The sequence below is a fragment of the Sorex araneus genome, chromosome X (genome assembly GCF_027595985.1).
Source record: "Sorex araneus isolate mSorAra2 chromosome X, mSorAra2.pri, whole genome shotgun sequence".
NCBI lineage: Eukaryota > Metazoa > Chordata > Mammalia > Eulipotyphla > Soricidae > Sorex > Sorex araneus.
The window spans coordinates 287,107,188-287,128,066 of NC_073313.1; the positions used below are offsets into that span (position 1 = coordinate 287,107,188).

Sequence of the window (20,879 nt, forward strand, 5' to 3'; positions counted from 1 at the left end):
CAAGTGGCACCGAGAGTACATGTATCTATAGATATAATTATTTTAAAGTGTCACAGTAAAAAATTAATAGAGGTAATGCTGTGTGATTACATTCCAGTTGTAATGAAGTTAATTGTAAAATGATGTGTACCTTGTAACAATGCAAACATGGCATGCATTCTCTAGAGTTCTGATTAGCTAGCTGGTAAACATTAACAGCAGACATGTGCGTTATTAAAGCAATAACCCTGGGCAGCACTGAGTCTGTAGGGAGATGAAGGTAATTCAGAGATGCGTCACTCAGCCACTCTTCAGGCAGTACCTTCAAAGGCTTTGAGTCTTATACACATATTTAAATCTACATGCTTTGGGTGCCATCAGTATAAACTCTTATTTTGTATTATGGGTCTTTATGCTATCAATGGGCTGGAGCCATAGCACAGCGGGTAGGATGTTTGCCTTGCATGCAGCAGACCCGGGTTCAATTTCTCCGCCCCTTTCAGAGAGCCCGGCAAGCTCCCCGTGGTGTATTCGATATGCCAAAGACAGTAACAAACCTCACAATGGAGATGTTACTGGTGCCTGCTCAAGCAAATCAATGAGCAACGGGATGATAGTGATATAGTGATAAAGTGATGCTAACAATAGACTTGGCTTATTCATGATTATTCCCTATAAGCAAGGACTCCCTGAATGAGAGATGAGATGTAAGCAGTGACAGTAATCTGTGAATGCTTAAACTATTGTTTTATGTTGATTTTAATTGTCTTCATTCAGATTAAAATGAAGCTATTTCCTTAATGCAATTTTAGGTAGTCAGAGCAGCACCCTTTTATTCAGAGGTCAACATGCTTAGATACATCATATATACCACGACAATCACACTGCAATCCCAAATTAATATCCTCATGTTAATGATGTGAACCAATCAAATAAACAAACCATGGCCATAATAAATAATTCATTTCAAATCACAAATTATGGAAGAAAAAGGAACTTGGTCTTCTGTCTCTTACTTCCTGATAAAATGTTGTCAGTACTGTGAGAACACGTTAGGGATATTTAACTCTCCCAACCAAGAAATGAGGAACGTATTTGCAGAATTTCCTTAATGTGTCTAATTAGGCTCCCTCATTGACTTTCACCATTCTGCCTACTCTGCAGACCTCACAGCTCCCAGTTATCTGGGTGGGCATGCGCTTGGGACTGAACCATCCGTGGGAAGGAAGGTGCTGGTCTGTCTGCATCTGCTTGCCTGGCTCAGTGTCTCTCATCCTGCTTTCTGACCATGTTTTCTGACTGCGGTCCTTAGTCTCATGCTCTGGCCCCCAATGTGATTTTCAACGGTGGCCCTCTTAAAGGTTCCCGGGTGCCCACTGAGGGCCTTAAGCTCCCAACTGAGAAATGCTGCTCTAGTTTATCTCCTAAATGCTTGACTCAGGAAATTAACATTATTTTTTCCACTTGAGGTATAATGAACATATACTCATTTCAGAGATATAATCTGACACCTGTACATTTTGTGAAGTGATCGCAACATGGACTCTAGGGGTCCCCATTCATAATTACACTTCTTTAATTTTTCTTGTGATAAAGAGTGTTAGGATTTAACAATTACAGCTAATAATAGTATACTGCATGTATGAAAACTTAGAATATTTTGTTTTTAATGAACTTTTTATTATATTATAGACATTTTTATGTTCGCTGCAAAACTGAGCATAAAGTAAGCTCATTCTTGTGTCCTTCATGCTCCTCCATACTCTCTGGACTATCTCCCTCCTGGTCCATATTGCTAAAATGATTAATCTATAATGACATATCATCATCATCCCAAGTCCATAGTTTACATCAGGATTCACTATTGTAATTCTACAGGTTATACTAGATCATAAGAGGCATTTCACTGTTATGAAAATCCTCTACATTGAATTTTGGTTTGCCCTTCTGCTTCAAGTCCCACAGTGACAGGCCAGGATCCACTTATATCCAATCCCAGATCATGAGCTTCAGATGTCTCAGTACTCACAGAGGATTTCAGGTGTCATCATAGCCGTCTCTACTATGATGTGTCTCTGTAAACCTTCCTTCTTTACCCATTGATGACATGTGCCTCTCAGGTTAAGCTCACATCCCCTCTAGTTTCACTCTAACACATGACCAATGTTTGTTAAACCAACCTTTCATTACTTTACCAATCTACTCACAGACCTAAAGTCATCTTCTGGAGTCAATGAAATAAAATCTCAATAATCTTGCTGAACCCTGTTAACCATATCACTCACTCATGGAGCAACTCTACCATTTCCCTCCCTACACCTGCCTCCCACACCTCCCCCCAGCCCCGGCCTCCCCCTCCCCCGGGCCTTTCTCCGGACCTCAGACACTCCGTTCAATGCTTCTCCTCATCTGGAAAATGTTCCTTTCACTAAGTGCCTACTATGAGTCAAATATTACCAACTGGGCAAAATACTATGAGCCAAATACTACCAATTCTTCATATTATTCTACCACCAGGCCTTTTTGGCAACCTTGGTTGACTCAGTCTATGTAATGAAAGATTTCTTGGTAGTACTAAGCTCTGGATATTTAATCACCTTCAGAGCTGTACTGAGCTATAGTTTTGCCTGTGTGCAACTCTTTGCAGGAGACATTACTGTCAGCAGAAAATGCTGCATGGCTCTCTGATCTTCCTCACCCTGTACTTTTAGGCACATGGCGGAAGGTAAATAAGTCTCCCTGGAATATCACTGAATTCATTCGGAGCCCAGAAGAGAGAAGTTGCTTCTGTGGGCTGCAGCAGTGCAGCCAATGAGCCAGAGCACATCTCCATGGCAACTTGAAATTCTCCACATCATTATCTGCTCCATACTCTAGCAGATGAGTATGGTCATTTTTCCTTTGCCCTGTTTTGTAGACCTTGTCACTAATAGATCATCATTCCAAATGCACTTTTGTTTTCATGAAAGGATTCTCTCAGTAATAAGCTATGCATTGTAGTTTTTACTAACCTTGTAAGTCACCCCTAGGGATGGATGGCTGTGATGCCCACTTCTTCAATATGGGTTCCTTAATCAAGGCTATTTTTCTCTGAAGTATGAGAACACGTTTTAAAAACCTGATATGGAGACTGAGTCACAAATAGTAGAGTATGTGGATGAGTAACATGGCATTTTCTGCCTTTATCAAAGCTGCTACAACCTCAGATGCTTAAGAACTAGGAGTCCATTTATGAGCATGTTAGAATTCCTATCTTTGTACATAATCGAAGGCATTCTACAGTCTCACTGAAGACTGCCTCATGACCAGTCTATTTTTCTATTTTTTGCTGATTTCTCGACAGATCATATAAAGGCAGAGGCATCAATGGGTCGCCACCCTGCCTATGCAGCAGAGTCTTGATGCCTGCTGGGGGCATCACGCTGACAGGAGCGCAAATCAACAGGGAAGAAAAACTGTTGTCTACCTCATGGCAGGAGCAGAAAACCATGTGCAAAGGCACTAAAATATAATCTAATTATCTTTGTGGTGAAACAAGATTTTTATCTTCTAGTCTTCTATTTCTTTTCTTTTCTTTTTTTTTTTTTTTTGCTTTTTGGGTCACACCTGGTGATGCACAGGGGTTACTCCTGGCTGATGCACTCAGGAATCACTCCTGGCCGTGCTCAGGGGGCCATATGGGATGCAGGGAATCAAACCTGGGTCGACCGCATACAAGGCAAACACCCTACCCACTGTGCTATTGCTCCAGCCCCTAGTCTTCTATTTAATTTTTTTGACATAGAAAACTTAGGAGTTTTGTTTTCCATTTGGATACTAAAATTATTTACAGTGCTTCCAATAGTTCAGGTATTTTTATGAAGATACATGTTCAAAACTAATAACAGTTCAATTTAGCATCATGTGCATAGCTAACTGGGCATTTGAGGCACCTGAGAAATGGGGCTGAGTGATCTAACCATCAATGCTTACCCACATACGTCTTTGTCATAAAGACTCTGCACACAGATTGTCAGGGCACTTGATTCAAATGGAAAGCTTTTTCCCTTCCCTCCCCCAGACAGACACCAGGTCTTCCGAAGCAGCTCAGCAGCTCAGGCTGAGCTCCCCCCAGACTGCTTTTGGCGCAGGAGCAGTAAAGCAACCTGCTTTTTGTTCTTTGTGGTGGAGAGGCAGGAGAATGGTACCCCGCGGAGAGGCTGGCCAACTCCCTTCTAGTTCAGATCTCTGCTGAGCCAGCCTGCACGGTGCGAATGGCAGGACTGAGTGCGCCACCATCTGAACAAACAGGTCTACACAACCACACAGGCTGGACTATTTTCATAGGGAAACAAACACAGAATCAGACAGGCAGAGAAATTGCATCCCAAATTATTTCATCATCTAATATTCTAACAACTGATCCTCTGACAACCTTGGAGCTTTGAGGCACTCTGTGAGGAATTCAGTAATCATATTTAATGCAGTAAGCAAGGGAACACTACTTTGGAGGGCTGTTGGGAATCGCAGCTCCTGGGTGCTGGTCTTGGTATTATAAGTACTTCCGGAAGAAAGCAGGTCTGCTGCATTTGTTTTTTCTCCAGTGCCAGGGGTGGAATTCAGAGCCCGACATATGTAATTCAAGGTCTCTGCCATGGAGCCGTGTCCCTGCCTTCAATTGCATTTGGGGGAGGAAGAATTCAAATGCAGTTTTGTTTTTATGTTCTTGATGTTGTTTGGAGCCCAAGAGCTCCTGGAACCTGGCTTCTCAGGAGCAGGAAGCATCATTCCTCATTTTACACAGGTCATCAGCTCTTGCAAATAACTGCTTCTCTCTTCTCCACACAGAAAAATCAGTATGCGCTCCTGCCAGGGACAGGTGAAGAACCACAGGTTTTTGTTGTTCAATAGAAAGCAAATTTCTCTCAAATAGGAACTTATCCATTTGTTGTTCTTTGGGAATGACAGTTTGAAATAACTTAATTTACAAAACCCTTAAAAATAGTTCTCTAAGATTTCAGTCAGGATGATCTGAAAGGCCTTGCCCACACCCAGAAGCCTAGCTTGCATTTCTCCCCCTATCTGGTTTGTTTAGGACAGAATGAGGAGCTGGATGAGAGACAAGGAACTTCATAATGAAGCAATTCCACATGAAGACATACTAATGGCTTCTCAGGAAAACAAAATGGACTGGGCCGAGCTCTGAAGTCACTGGGAAGGAATGACTCGAGAGAAGAACAAAGCCCATGGCTGACTCTCCATGGGAATGCCTTGCCTTGCTGTAATATCAGTCACACAAGGATTTCAATTGGTGTTCTTTTAAATCATACTGCAAGAGATCTGACCTTTTATGTATAGGAGTCTTCCCATCCTTTATAAAATTAAAGTCCTTTTAGCCATGAGACTGTAGAGTGTAATTATATTACAAATGCCCAGTTCCTGGCCTCTTTTTTACATGCGCCGGCCTTCCTTCCACCGTGAGGGCTGAGAAAGAGCCTTTCTCCATGCTGGGAGGCAGAATCTGGGCTCCTGTTCCAAGCGCTGTGGAGACAGATGGGACATTTGGTGGTTTGGCTGAATGTGATGCTCATGACTGCCTCATCCCTGTGAAATGTGGGCAAGTGACAGCACATTCCTATGGGAGCAGGAGGCAGTTTTGGCACTGGGGGGTTGCTGGCTTCCCAAAGTGGCAATACGGAGGGTGGGACAGGAAGCTTGGGTTTCCCGCCAAGCGTCTCACCACGTTAACTCTGCTCAGTCTTCTGTACCGAGGTCCTCACGACAGTTGTTCTCTCACAATTTTCTTTCTTTCCTTCGTTGTTTTCTGATGTTCGCCCTCAATTCTCTGGGCCAAGAACAACCTGTCACTAATTATGACACCAAGCAATTTACAGCTCATGGCATTAACACATTGGATCACTTTCTAGTCTTTGAGTTGAATCAAGTGCTGTCACTCATTGACACACATTCTTACAGTTCTATATTTTTTCAAATTAAGTTTGATGATCATACACTGACACCTTGGAACTGTGGTTGTAGAGTTGCAGGCATCCTGCGTGGTTGCACATCAAGGCAGGAGGCGCCTTCCTGGAGAACACATGACCCGGGTCACAGTTTTAAATAAGCGTGATTCTGTTCTGTTCTATTTGCATCCTCAAGGCCCGTGCAGGTCTCCTTCTAATTGGCAACATTGGGGAGGAGTTGTAAAGGAGAGAATTTCAATTTACCTGCATGTGGATTCCTCACACTTTCAGAAGAAGAAAGAAAGGGGGGAGGGAAGCATCTCCCCCCTGGGAATGTTACTTTAACTCAGCTGGGTTCATTTAACACTTGTTACTGAGAGCCCACTGGATTCAGCTGTTGTCTGAAGTGCATGTTTATTCAACCATTAACGAGTATTTATAATACAAAAGGATGAGTTTACTTTTTTTTTTAAAGCTACATGATTAGGCTTTATAAAAATTGAATGACAGTGTAGCATCTGTTACTGTTTGGATCATTATAACTGGATTTCCATCAACTCTAAATTACTCTCATGCTAATTCTCTAGTACTTTCTTTTCTGGTGAGTTCTTCCTCTCCCATTTCACTGCTTGTTGAAGTTGAGGAAGTGGAAGGAGCTCCAGTTGGGGGGGGGGGCCGTGGCTCGGGGAGGGGAGCAAGAGCTGGCCAGAATTCAGTGCTCCCAGGAAAGCTTTCCAGGGTGGCCGCCTCTGTGCCTCCCTGGTGCCTGAAGCAAGCTTCTGCCTCTCTACCTGCCATTAGTAAAGGCTCAGTTCATGCCAACTAAACTTGGGAGACACTTCACACAATTTTTGTGGCTTCCTAGTCCATGGATCTCTTAAGGGACACATTTTTACTGTTTCAACGAAGAGACAATTCTGATTTTGCTTTTCAAGCTTGAAGAATCTCCCTCATGACTTTCTTACTTCAGTGGCTGAGTGGCTGTTTGAGCTGCATGTTTATTTTACTGTTATGGATTTCAAATAAACTGGGACACACAGCAATTGGAACATGACATCTTTCTGTATGATGGATATGTAGGAATGCTTTTTTTATTCTATTATGTCTATATCCATAAGAGAAGATAACAGTTTTATTGTAGCTGTCTGCCAGAAAAATTAGACATATTGCTAATGGGAAGAACGAATGATAACACCCTTCTTCTTAATACAGATAGTGAGAAAAATTTCATTAGCCACGGTCCCAGAAGATTGAGAACCATTTCTTCTTGCAAATAGCACAAAAAACTGAAAATCAAAGTTGAGTGTCTAGTTGTTGTTTCTGACTTAATTTTGGGGCTCATACATTGGAAAATTACTTGCATTTAAAATGTGTGTGTGTGTATGCATGTATGTGTGTGTCACTTAATATCACTATCTGGAAGTGTCTGGTGCTTGAGATTCTGAGATCCATTCTGTTTGAGCAGACATTTTTTTGGGGGTAGGGGTAGGAGCATACCCAGAAATGCTCAGGGGTTACTCCTGGTTCTGAACTCAGGAATTACTCCAGGTGGTGCTTGAGGGACCATTTGGGATGCTGGGGATCCAACTGGGGTCAGTCACGTGTAAGGCAAGTACCTTACCCACTGGACCCTCTGGCCCCATGTTTGAGCATTATGAATACAGACTTACATTAATACAAATTTGTGACTTTGTAAATAAAAACTTCCACACTGCCCTTAAACATAATTCCAGTTTACACAGATGGCTAAGGCTCAAAGCGAATTGACATACCAAATCCTAATTACGCATGTAGTTGACCAACTGATTCTACACCCATTATGTGTCCCTGACTCCTGGGATCAATTACTGGCTCCTTCCCTCCTGAGCAAAGCAGCGGGGATGATGAGGAGGAAGGGAGATGCTGAGGGCCAGGAGAAGGCTGGGAGGGCTCCAGCTTGGCTGCAGCAGTGGGCGAGAGGAACAAACACTGTTCTCATCCTCTGGGGCCCTCCTTAAAAACTTTTCCAAATCTGATTCTCTTGGAGCATTTTCAGGAAATGATACAAACAAGCTGAAACTGGGAATTTGCCTCTCCTACCCCAAAAGCTGTGCCCTAATTAGCTTGCGGCAGTCCAGGGAATGACCGAGGACCACAATGCAGATTGGTGATTTCTCTGAGCTGTCCAAAGGGGGGGTGGGATTGCCTTCTCGGTGGGCGAGAGGAACAGAGCAGGGAGTCACCTATCAGGACTCTGCTCTCCCATGTGCTCCCTGGGGACAGAGCATCTCACTGGATCTTGGGACGCCTCTTGGGACATCAGAATGTTCTTGTAGATAAGGCAGCGGGGGCTTGGTGGCATCTAACCCCTTCACTTTCTGACTGTGGGTGGAACTGAGGGTGTATTTTGTTTCTCAGCTGCAGGTAGCAATCAGAGCACAGGATCTGCCCAGATCTACTGCAGAGTGCCCTCTTCCCCCATTCTGCAGTCATGTTGAACTGTGGAGCTTGAAAACAGGATTCAAGAAAAGTCCTTGAAACGATGCTGTTCTCCAGGACAAGCCTTCCAGGTTTTTTTCTTGGCACAATTTCTTTCACTAAAAGCCTAAACAATTTTCAGCATCCAATATTTATCATTTGTCATTTTTAGCACTTCAAGAACATTCCAGCATTATTTTTACTGATGAGTTTCTTGTTTCTCCTTTAAAGCTGATGTAAAGAATGTAAGGAAATGTGGGGTCTGGGCCCAGGGTTAGGTAGAGGACAAGATCTCTTTTTTTCCCCCGGAATAAAGCATATTTTACAGGAAATGATTTTAGAGCAAACAAGTTTTCAGGGGTCACTATTATTCTTTGTCTATGATAATTTATGAAAACAAATCGTTCCTCAGAATCCGGCTGCTTAGAAATGTAGGTCTTAATAACGTCACTGGCTTTAGCTTGGGATGCGAAGCACAGGCTACCCCAGTGCTTCCCCAAGTGGGCAACAGTGCTGGGGCAGTTCAGGAGCTTTACATGCCTCAGGGAGAACTGGTGGTGATGGGGTGTGAGAGTGAGGATAGCTTTCTGTTATTCCTATAGAAGAGAGATTTCTGGGAGGGGTGGGGTACCAAGAGATTTTTTTTTTTTCTGAAGAGGGTAGCACTGTAGCACTGTTGTCCCATTGTTCATCGATTTGCTCGAGTGGGCACTAGTAACGTCTTTATTGTGAGACTTGTTACTGTTTTTGGCATATTGAATATGCCACAGGTAGCTTGCCAGGCTCTGCCGTGTGGGCGGGATACTCTAAGTAGCTTGCCGGGCTCTCTGAGAGGGATGGAGGAATCAAACCTAGGTGGGCCATGTGCAAGGCAAACACTCTTACCCACTATGCTATCGCTCCAGTCCTGAAGAGGGTAATAGTCCATAAACATTTGGGGACCTCTGTTTTATTTTGTCCATTTAAAATTCCCATGTCAAGGCTGGAGCAATAGCATGGTGGGTAGGGTGTTTGCCTTGCATGCGGCTGACCCAGGTTCGATTCCCAGCGTCCCATATGGTTCCCTGAGCACCGTCAGGAGTAATTCCTGAGTGCATGAGCCAGGAGTAACCCCTGTGCATCGCTGTTACCCAAAAACCAAATAAAGTAAAATAAAATAAAAAATAAAAATTCCCATGTGATGACACTCCCCATAACCATGCTGCTGGACCTTGCGCCAGGCTCTTTAACTTGGGGTGTCCTGGAGGGGGTGGGTGAGACCCCTCCCTGACCCAAGGGACCCAACCCCAGCAGTCGAAAACCTCCAGAACCCAACTGCCACCAAGTTCATGGCCTCTCTCTACATTCTTGGACAGAGCCTCAACCACAAGTGGACCTATTCCTGGACCGCACAGCCAAGAAAACCTTACACCACTCATACTCCAAGAGTACCGCACCACATTTGATGGGGTTTAAAGTAGGAGGCAACCAATCTTAGAGAAAAAAATTTTTTTACAGACAAATGCACACAAGGCTCAACTTTTTTTTTTTGGTAAGGCTCAACTTTTAACAACATGTTAGTGATCTCTTATAGCAGGGCTTAATGCCCTGGGTGAAATGCAACAATTTTCACACTCTTTCCTCTAAGGAAACTTTTTTGGAACATTTTCAGTGTTTTTTCATAACAAGCAATACAAAATATATTATTTTGGTTGTGTTTTGGGGCAGAGATTGGGGTTCGGGATGGAAACATCAAAATATGGTTGTGGGAAGAAGTAATGGTGGTGAGATTGGTATTTGAATATTAAAAGTAATCAAATATTGTAAACTACTTTATAAAATTAAAAATTAAAAAAAATGAAATTCCCATATGAACTTGCTCTTTTTTTTTTTCGCTTTTTGGGTTACACCTGGCAATGCACAGGGGTTACTCCTGGCTCTGCACTCAGGAATCACTCCTGTTGGTGCTCAGGGAACCATATGGGATGCTGGGAATAGAACCTGGGTAGGCCACGTGCAAAGCAAACGCCCTACCCACTGTGCTTTCGCTCTAGCCCTGAGCTTGTTCTTCAAGCCCGTGAGGAGCTCACATCTCACTCCTTGTCTCCATGTATCTTTGCTTGCTTTTCCTCTCTGGAGAATCTGTGTTCTCTCTTTCTCTCCCCTCACATCTTTCTAAATAAATTTCATTCAATAGAAACTATCTTGCTTCACAAAACTAAAAAAACAAAACCCCAACACAACTTAAACAAATAAAAATTTCCACCTGAACTCCAGTGCATTCAAAATTGAGCCCCAGTAGCTCTGGCATAGCAGCCCTGAGTCCTGTGTTGGCACGAGGCCATGTTCACCTACCCCCCTGCCCTGAAAAGGCTGCTGTCCCCCGAGGAAGCGGTGGTCGGGTCAGCTGAGTCCTTGCCTAACAAAGCCCTTGCTGCCTCACCCACATGCCACGCTGTGGCCGCATCAACCAACAGGTGGATTCCACAGCTTCATTAAGCATCTCTGCACAGACGCCAAGCAGTGTAAACCCCAGGAACACTGAGAACTCTGGGGTCCCTTAGAGCAGGGATAAAACCTCCTCTGCACTTAATCCCACCACCAAACACGTCGATTCACCCCCTGGCCCTGCTCTTCAAAACCCCACATTAAATCTCATAGGATATGTAAGCTAAGCAGCTGATATTCACGGACATACTGGTCTCCCCCAGCAAAACTACAGGGTCCCCTCAGAATCTCTGCCTTGCCCAAGTCCCAGGAGCCACACCTGAATCCCACTGCTGCCTCTGTGCCAGTGGCTAAACTAAGAATCTCCATAGACTCGTCCCAGTTCTACAGCCCCTGGAGTTTATGGGCACCCCCAAATTCTACAGTGCTGAAGTGCCAGCAGGAGCACACCAAAATAGGTGGGAAAGTAACAGAGAAGCCAACTAACAAACAAAGCAACAACGCAGAAGGCTCTACGAAGTGACAAGTGGCTCAGGAAATCCTCAGACTTGGCCAACAACCCTCTGCTGAAATATAACAAATTGCACACATATTCTTTTGCTAAGGTATTTCTGAGAATTCTTTCAGCCATTTTGTTGTAAGAAGCGTATAAAATAAATGATTGTGTGCCTGCTAAGGGGCAAAGTTGGGGGTGACCAGGAAAAGGAGGGTGTTGGAGGGAGTCCCTCAGGTGGTGGGATGATCACTGGAACATCAAAAGCCCATAACAACTGCACTATGAATAACTCTGTAAACCACAGTGCTTAAATAGCACTGTAGCACTGTCTGTAGCACTGTCATCCCATTGTTCATCAGTTTGCTTGAGCAGGCACCAGTAATGTCTCCACTGTGAGACTTGTTGTTATTGGTTTTGGCACATCGAATATGCCACGGGTAGCTTGACAGGCTCTGCTGTGCGGGCAGGATACTCTTGGTAGCTTGCCGGGCTCTCCGAGAAGGATGGAGGAATTGAACCTGGATTGGCCACGTGCAAGGCAAATGCCCTACCCACTGTGCTATCGCTCCAGTCCAGTGCTTAAATAAAGTAAAATAAATAAATAAAACCCACAAAATGGTGGTGAGAGTATGTTGTGAGAGGCTCATGAACTATAGCCCTGTGGAGATCTCATTTTACCTGGCACCTCATCCCAGAAACACAGAGTCCATACTTACATGTCATCGAAGATGAGTTTCTGCCTCTTGCAGTCCCTGTGTCCGTTGGGGCCTGGAGACCAGGGCTCTGCCTGCAGACGTGACTTGTGAAGAATGTTCTCAGAAGTGCTGTGAGCAGCTTTCTAACAACACAACATACCAGTCGGGAGAGTTAGCACCTGGCCATAGCGATCATTCACCAGAACAGCTTCTGCCCCATGTTCTGCATTGGAGTCAGGGGGACTGGGTAGGGGAGAGGAAGGCCTGCATTCCAAGACTCAAGGGAGGGATTTTACATGTTCCAAATGTTCCTCTCAAACCAATAGCCTTCGGGGGAATTCTTAGTCTGTCCTAAGCTCCTAGGTACAGAAACAGAGGACATGGATGGGAACCCAGCTAGCATGACCCTGCCAAGCTCATCTCCAGACCAGACCCAGTCAGCTGACAAGAGTGGTTCTCCACACTCACCACACTTATGAAATATCCAAGCACAAAACTGAGCTCCAGTTCTAGAGTTTATGATTCAGTAGTCTGGTGTGGTCTGGGAAATGCATTTATAAAAACTTTCAGGTGAAGGTGAGCCAGGAAGCTAGCTTTCAGAACCACTGAGCTGTAATCATTGCTTACAGAAGAGAAGATACACTCTTTACACTCAGATCACAGGAGTACTGATTGTTACTAACTGCAAATACTGGAAAAATAAAAGGATGCTGGTGGAAATAATTTTAGATGTGTTTCAAGTAGGATGACTACTAATTGGTAGATTTCTTAAGAAATCCTATTTCCTGGAGGTACAAATACTTATAGAACACTCACTGTGTGCTAAAGATGGCGATCACAGAATGAGTCTAAATTGAGGGCATAAAAAGCCTCTTTAAACTTTGGGGTGGGGGTGCAATGGTAGGGTAGCAGGTAAGATGCTTGCCTGGCATGTGCTTGACCTGGGGTCAATCCTCAAGCAGTGCCAGGAGTGATCCCTGATCACAGAGCTTGGAGTAAGGCTTGAGCACCACTGGGGTGCTCCCTATACCAAATCCAACAAAAAATGAATATGGGCCAGTTTCTATGTATAGATTCTTGTTATAAGAGAACTCACTAGAGGCAATTTGGAAATAACAATGTATTATCAGAGGATGTATATAGCATATTGTATAATTCATATAGTATGATATATAGCATGTATAATTTATTATATATTAACATAATATATTATATATAACAATATATAGTATAAACTTTAGTATAGTATAATGTATACAGTCCAGAACTACCAGCTGTTGGAGGTGGAGGAATCTGCAGTATTAGTGGCATAATTTTGCAGGGGTGCTAAGATAAGGTCGCTAGATAATACTGTCCCGTTTAAGTCTCAGCACAGAGGCTGAAGTAGCTGCAGACTTTGGCAACTGGCCTCGATAAGGTCCTACAGTGATCAGGATGTGAGGCAAGAGAAGCTGGACCTACCTCTCAGCCTTTTCTGAGGATGCTGCATTATCCTGAGAGGGTCACGGGAGGGGGGAGGGGAACCCAGTGTGGCTGGCCTGCTGCTCCTGGGCGGAGCTGACAGGGCACGCTACTCTGCCAGAACAGCACGGAGAGCTCCGGGTGGGCTCTGGAGCCCATGTGCGCTATGCTGCTCAGAGCAATTTCTTTCTTTCTTTGTGTCACTCCCAGCAGTGCTCAGAGGACCGTGTAGTACCAAGGACAGGATCTGGGGACGAATGAGTGAAGCACATGCTTGGGCCCTCCGAGCAGCTCACCGCCCTGTCAGTCCCAGTGTTTACTGTGACTGGGAAGCAAAGCATGGACACACCGTGAGGTCTCCACTGTGAGGCTGGAGCTGGCTCTCGGCCTTGGGCTTCTTGGTGGTGGTGGCAGAAGGGAGGAGCCCTGGGCCGTTAGGTCTGCAGGAGGAAGTCAGGTCCTCGCTGGGGTATTTGTGTTTGGAGGCATCAGACAAGGGTGAGATGGGTGAGCGCAGCATCTTGTCATTTCTGTTTATTGGTATTGCCAGGCTGCAAGAGGAAACACAGTAATGGAATGTCGCATGTTCAGACAGGGAAAGTAAAAGTTTTATATATGACCCAAACTTCCCATTCAAAGCCTGTTGGTTGTAAACCATTTATTGGAAATTATTATACCAGGAAAAAATTTTTATGACATTAGGACCATAGCAAACACTAGCTAGCTTGTCATTGTTCCTAGACTCTGCCTTTCAAGAGGAACAGTAATTTAGGAGTTAACATTGAATTAAATGACTAAGAAAAACATACATTCACTTCCAAAGTTTTTCATGCAGGGCATCTCAAGATATAATAACAAATGAATTACTGTTTTTCTAATAAGCAAAGGCAGAAAGTAATGGGAATCAATCATATGAAATACAGCACTCCTGGGCATGTTCTAATTGTTATGTACAGGTTAACAGAATTAGCTGCAGATCATGAACTTCAACTATTAATTATTATGTTTCTAACTTATTACTGACCCAAATACATATTGAATAACAAACTTGTCATTTGGAAGTTATATTTTTTGATTTCCAGTTTCCTTATTTTATCTCCAAGACAACTGTCTATGCCTGAATACAGTCATCACAGAAGGAATCTCATATTTGAATCTTTGCAATGTACATTATATTGTCAGGGCTTTCTGCAACACTGTTCTCTGAAAAAAATTAGGGTAAGACACATTAACTTGGAATAAACTCAAGCACTGCTAATTTGGGATGCTGACTGAGATCACCTAATACTTAAAAATCCATTTAATAAATGTTTTATTATTCCTACAGCTATGACTTGTGTTGACTGTCACTGAAAATAGGCATTAAAATCACTTAAAAATGTCCTTATTGTCACAGTGTAGAAATATTAAACACAAGCTTCTGGAAAGATCAGAAAGTCATGGTTCTTTTCTTAAAAAATGTAGTTTAGGTACTAAGGCTACCGGAGTGTGAATGTCTATGGTTTTCTTGTCCAGAACTGCTTCAGCACCACCAAAGTGCCAGGACGTTTTGCCGCTGTACTCGTGTTCCTGCTAGCCCACCTTTCCCTCCTCTTTTCAACCTCTGTGTCACAATTTCAGTTCTGCAATAAAATGCTTGTAGTCACTTGACACCATCTGTTCCCTTGTTTCGTATCTCTATCATAAGGTGTGTATAGGATAAACCTTCTGGTTCCTGGCTCCTAGGGCCCAGCATGTCCCTGAAAACACGAGATCTAAGCTGCAACCTCTGGAGCTTTGTAATGTGTCTGCCAAGGGGACAGGAAGGGGTATGGGGTTGTGGGCAGGGAGGGAATCTGGGAACCCTTTGGGGTACACTGACACTGGCGGGATTGGTGTCGAGATAGTCTATGCCTGAAACTCAACTATCAATAACTTTGTACATCATGGTTCTTTAATTCAATAAAAAATTATTTTTTAAAAAAGTGCAGTGTATTTTAACAGCTTAGAAGTAAGAAGATGTATTCTGGAAATGGTCTTGGGTAAATCCAAAGTGGCTCATGTCATGAAGATGGCATGGCATTACATGGTATTGTAGATCCTAGTGTGAATGATCTGAACAGAACTGGCTGAAATTTAGCAAGAAGCTATTTTACATGCCAAGTGATTTACAATAAAAGTTTCTTTTTTATACAAGGTACTCCCAGCTGTGCTTGGTGCTGACCTATGTGTGGTCCAGTACTCTAGCTAGGAGCAAATCCTGGGTATTCTTGTGCTCAGGGGCCATCTGGGCCATATCTGGTGGCAACATGGTATGTGGGAAGAGAAGGCAAGGACAAGTAGTGCAGGGAGTGAAGGCAGGGCGTGCCTGGGAGGCAGATGCTTCCCCCTTCAGTCATCTTCCTGGCTTCCTAGGTTATCTTGGGGGGGATGTGTTTGTTTTGGGGCCACACTGGCAGTGCCTTGATTACCCCTGGCTCTGTGCATGGGAATATATCCTGGTGGTGCTGGAGAGGGGGTATGGAGGAAGGACCATGTCTGACCAGAATTAATCTGGGTTGACTGCCTGTAAGGTAAGCATTGTGACCCAGATGCTATCTCTCTGGCCCCTCTAAAGAATTTTACAGATATGGAGTGATTGCACTCAGTTGTGGAACATTAAAAAACACCACAGTTGAGACTAATATCCAAGGACAGCAGAAACAAGGGCTGGAAGAACTGGTCCCTGGTCCACAGTTGGAAGCTTGCCACAAGTTGCGGGGTGTGGGGGGGCGGAGGGTAGGGGGGAGGTAGAGGGGCAGTCAGGATAGAGAAGGAACCTTTATGACAATGATTACTGGAGATAATTCTGGGCAAGAACTAAGTACTGAAGGAGGTAAAGGGACACGTAAGATAACCTTTCAGTACATGTACTGCAAGCCATAATGCCCAAAAGGAGAGATAGAGGGAGAGAGAGAGGAGGAGGGAGAGAGAGAGAGGGAGAGAGAGAGAGGGAGATGGAAAGAGAGAGGGAGAGGGAGAGAGAGGGAGATGGAAAGAGAGGGAGAGAGAGGGTGAGATGGAAAGAGAGAGGGAGAGAGAGAGGGAGAGAGAGAGGGAGAGGGAAAGGACCTTACAGGCAATCTTTTGGGGGTAGGGAAGTGGCGGGAGGGAAACTGGGGACATTGATGGTGAGAAATGTACACTGGCGAAGGATGGGTATTGGAACATTGAATAACAAACCCAATTATGAACAACTCTGTAACTATGTGTTTTATGGTGAAAGATAAAGATAAAAGTTCGTGCGGTACTGCCCAAAGTGGCAGGGTCAGTCGCTAGGGCTGCTGGGCTGGGCAGTAGCCTTGGCTGCAATTGGGAAGTGTGTTCTGTTGGTTTCACTGAAGAAGATTTTTGTTTTGTTTTGTTTTGTTTTGGGGCCATACCCAGTGATGATCAGGGCTTACACCTGGCTCTGTACTCAGGAATCACTCCTGGCAGTTCTTAGGATGCCAGGGATGAACCCGGGTTGGCTACATGCAAGGCAAATGCTCTATCCACTGAACTGTCTCTTTGGCCCTTTAAAGAAGATTTAAAGGGGAGATGCTTAGTGATTTTTTCCTTTAATAGTGGGGTGGTCAAATACCTTTGGGAACCTCTGTTTATGAAAAACTAAGTTATTACATAAAACATTGTGGTGGCTATATGGTTACTTCTTCTTCAGCATTCTAAGTATATAATGTCAAGTTGAGCAAAGGGGCTGTCTTAGGGTCAGTCCGAGATGGGCATCACCTTGTATCTTATTACACTGATGACCTGACAGCAGTAACCACCGTTCTGGGCGCGAGGAGCCTGTAGTTCCAAGGAAGCAAGCTAAAGCACCCACAGCGCCATTACTAAACTGAAACAAACACTTGGAGCCGAATGGTTCTGTCAGATAAAGATACTAGTGGAATTGTTTCTATCCTGAGGCCTATGTATTTGCAAGGAAAACATCACATCTTGCATTAACATCTCAGTGAAATGGAGCAGTTCCTGCACATGAGGTGAGAAGTGGTGCCCTGGCGCTGGCACTGGCAGGACTGACAATGATGTCATCAGCAAAAATCACTGTTTTATTTGTATGATTTTTGGTTTTTGGGAAGCACTTGGTGGTGCTCAGGGATCACTTTTGGTGAAGCTCAGGGGACCATTCTGGGATGTCGGAGTCCAAACCTGCATCAGTCAGGGCCATTTGGGATGGGGACCGAACCCAGGTCGGTCACACTCACGGCAAGCGCCTCCCTCTGTTCCATCTTTCTGGCTCTGGTAGTTTTATGTCACATCACTGCTGCTGCAGACACATTTGTCACTCCTTAGAAACTACCGCAGTTGCCAGATCTGCTGGAAGGTTTCTTGAAGGTCCGATAAAGCATCTCTACCAGACATTTAAGAATCATCCGGAACCCCAGGGTCCCCGTTGACCCCGCCTGACCTTGTGAAAATGCCATTCACCGTGCAGAGCATGTGGACTAGGGCCCTCTCCCTCCACACAGGCCTCTGGCTGCCCTTGTGGTCCCCTCCTCAAGGTGACTAATGCACAGGGGGCTGTGCATGTGCTCTCATGCTTTGAGTTTTAGTACAGCTTTACATCTTTTCCTAACCTTTCAGTTTGCATTTTTATGTGCTGTGCTGAAACATTAATCTGCCCTTAAAAATCCTACGTATATAGTGCAGGAGAGTGAGGAGTTTTGCTGCAGGAAAGTGGTTTCTGAGCAGAGGAAAAGTGGTATTTCTAAAAGGAAAGCACGTCTATGACTGATGATGAGCTTCTCCTTTCTAATAAATATCCAGAACCTTGCCTTGCCCTGAGAGCCATTTGTCACAGACAGATGCAGTGCACGTGGGTGCAGCTGGAACCCTGTTCGAGTAGTGGCTGAGTGGCTGTTTAACCTTGCACACACACATTCTGTGGAACAGCACATGTTTTGAGAGTTTTTAAGTGGGATTCCACCCTTTTATACTTTTTCATTTGGAGAATACATTTAATGTTTCCCATGGATTTATTGGTTATTATAGTAATGTTTTGAGAGCCCAGCTATTAAGTTTTCAGAGGACAAGGTCTATCATTGAGAGTGTTTGACAGTGTGAAATTACAAAATGGTCTTGGTTGCAAAGAAATAACACTGACCTTCGAACCCCTTGGAAGAACAGGGGAGCTGACATGGGGCTGGGTTGTATTTGCAAGTTCTACTTGGAGAATTGACATGCTACATCCATGAATGTGGAACCCAAAGCCAGGGAAACAACCCACATACAAGTCACTCCACATAGTTAGAGCCAGATTGTTCATCAGTAGTTACATGCTGCCAGACATGAGGCAAGGGTCTAGCCACAAGGACTTGCCTTAAGTTGAAAACCAGAAGGCAGTTTGTAGGTCCAGGTTGGGGCAGGGAGGCAGCACAGGGATCAGGGTGCATGCAAGGCCTGTTCTGACCCCGTCACACCAGTGTGGCCCTGGAGGGTCTCAGCACCCCAGAGGGCCAAGTATCAGCAGAAGTGCCCCCCAGACAACTCCTTGAGAGACCCCCTGACTGCCAGCATGGCAGCGGCCTTCGGAGCAAGACCCCCCTCCAGTGTGAGGTTCTTTAGCCCTTTATGCGTGGCCCAGCACCTGTGCTCATGCCTGTCCATGGACCAGTAGTTGTAACTAAGTGGGCAGGCCAGCGGCTTTCCGTCTTCCTACACCTGGTCTATGTGGCCAAGGACCCATTCCAGTGCACCAGGCCCTGCTGGAAACACATACCTGTTGATGTTTATGGAGCAGTGGTTGGCAGACAAGCTGTTACTGGCAGAGGTGGTCAGCCGTGAAGCACCCTCCTTCTCTCCTTGGGCCTTCTTGGCCTCCCTATAGTCATCTTCGTTGTCACACTACATGGAAAGAAGTGAAAACCAGTCAGCTTGGATATCAAGGAGCACTTAGGAGTTCCTGCCAGCAACTTGCGCAGACCAGAGGTGTCAGCGCTCTCTGGAGAGCAACTCAGTAATGTGGCCACAGCACTTACCCTGCCTGCCTAGGTCCTGGCAGCCTCTCCAACAAGGATGAGATTTGTGAGCACAGCACAACGAGGGACCCGTAATTGGGAGGAAAAGTGGGACCTCAGTACCAAGATGGGGCAAGGACACTGTGATAATGAAAACTGTTCTGCGAGAACAGACCTTCAATTTGGCCCTCCCGAGAGGCCTCTTCCAGCTCCACTCAGCAGTGCCAGCATCTCTCCCGCTGCGTTTCTTGGTGTCAGAATCAAGCGGAATGGCTACAAGTTCTGGGGTTGATGTACCAAGGGCTGTCATGAACTTGGAACTTTCTTTGGAAATTCATAATTTAGGAATCCCAAGCCCTGGTTTTGAGATTCCCATTATTTCTTAATTCTCATTAACAATTGCCATCTCAGAACACCTTGGAATCCTCCAAGTACCTATTTATAAAATGGTGTTTTTGATTCTGGCCTCCATGAGTGAACTTAAGTTTAGAGATGCATAAGGCTGTGATGCAGATGTGCACACAAGGTGCCACTTCTGGAGAGAGAAACGGGACATGTTTATAGCCAGGGCTCTTGGCAGTTTTTCATGAGATCAGCACTGACCCTAAAGAGAGGAAGACTCTAACCTTTTCTCTTTAGTTCCAGATGCTCTTAGTGGAACCGTGGCCCCAATGACAGCTCCTGCCAGGTGAGACTTTGCACTCTGGGGACCCAGGTCTCTGCTGCTCCATCACTAGCATCCAGCACAGGGGCCTTCGCACCCCAGACGCTGAGTCAAGAGTGCTACAAAAGCGTTCTTTCACTTCCTTGGAAGTGGGTTTAATGATGACTCACTAGAATCACAAGCTCTGGTGTCAGGCTGAGCATAAATGAATGTTCATAAGTTAAAACTTAAAGGCCATGAATAACAAAAGTATATAAATACAGGACATCATAATAATTACATCTTCCTGTAAATCTCTACATGTGTGTCTCTACAGCTATGTGACTGGCTATATATTTAACCAATTTCTATATCTATGAATTTATTATTTGTCTGATTTTTCACCAGTCTTTTCATCAGCCTATTCATCAATCCTGAGATAGTCAACAGTTTCTCTCAGTCTAACAAAAATTGAGCACAAGTGATGAGGAGGGCAGAGTGTGTAGAGGAAAATGGGTTAAGAGTATGCTGTTGGCACTGCTGAGTTAAACTGTCTGAAGGAGTCAGAGGGAGAGGGACAGAGTGATCTCACTCATGTGCAGGACATAAAGAAATACAGGGGAAAAAAACCAATGCCCAAAGGGTGGAAACCACCTCCCTTCTTTACAGTCTCTCTGTGCTCCCTAAGTGGTTGCAGTTTCCTTACCGTGTTTGCAGATCACAGGGACACCCGAGGGCTGTACTGGCTTCTGTCCACTGGCTACCAGCCAGCATGGAGGGTGGGGGTGGGGAATGGGCACA

General features: G+C 44.7%; 1 protein-coding gene across 8 annotated transcripts in view; it reads right to left on the reverse strand.

The window, feature by feature from the left end:
• The window catches only part of AFF3 (ALF transcription elongation factor 3), a 602,210-nt gene that overhangs the window by 22,606 nt on the left and 558,725 nt on the right, over positions 1-20,879 (reverse strand). For all 8 annotated transcript variants that reach the window (XM_055122984.1, XM_055122987.1, XM_055122986.1 and 5 more), the window contains 3 exons: positions 19,198-19,322; positions 13,807-14,008; positions 12,018-12,139 (listed from right to left, as the gene is read on the reverse strand). In XM_055122984.1, the coding sequence (XP_054978959.1) occupies positions 12,018-12,139; positions 13,807-14,008; positions 19,198-19,322 (449 nt within the window). The remainder of the gene's footprint in view (positions 1-12,017; positions 12,140-13,806; positions 14,009-19,197; positions 19,323-20,879) is intronic.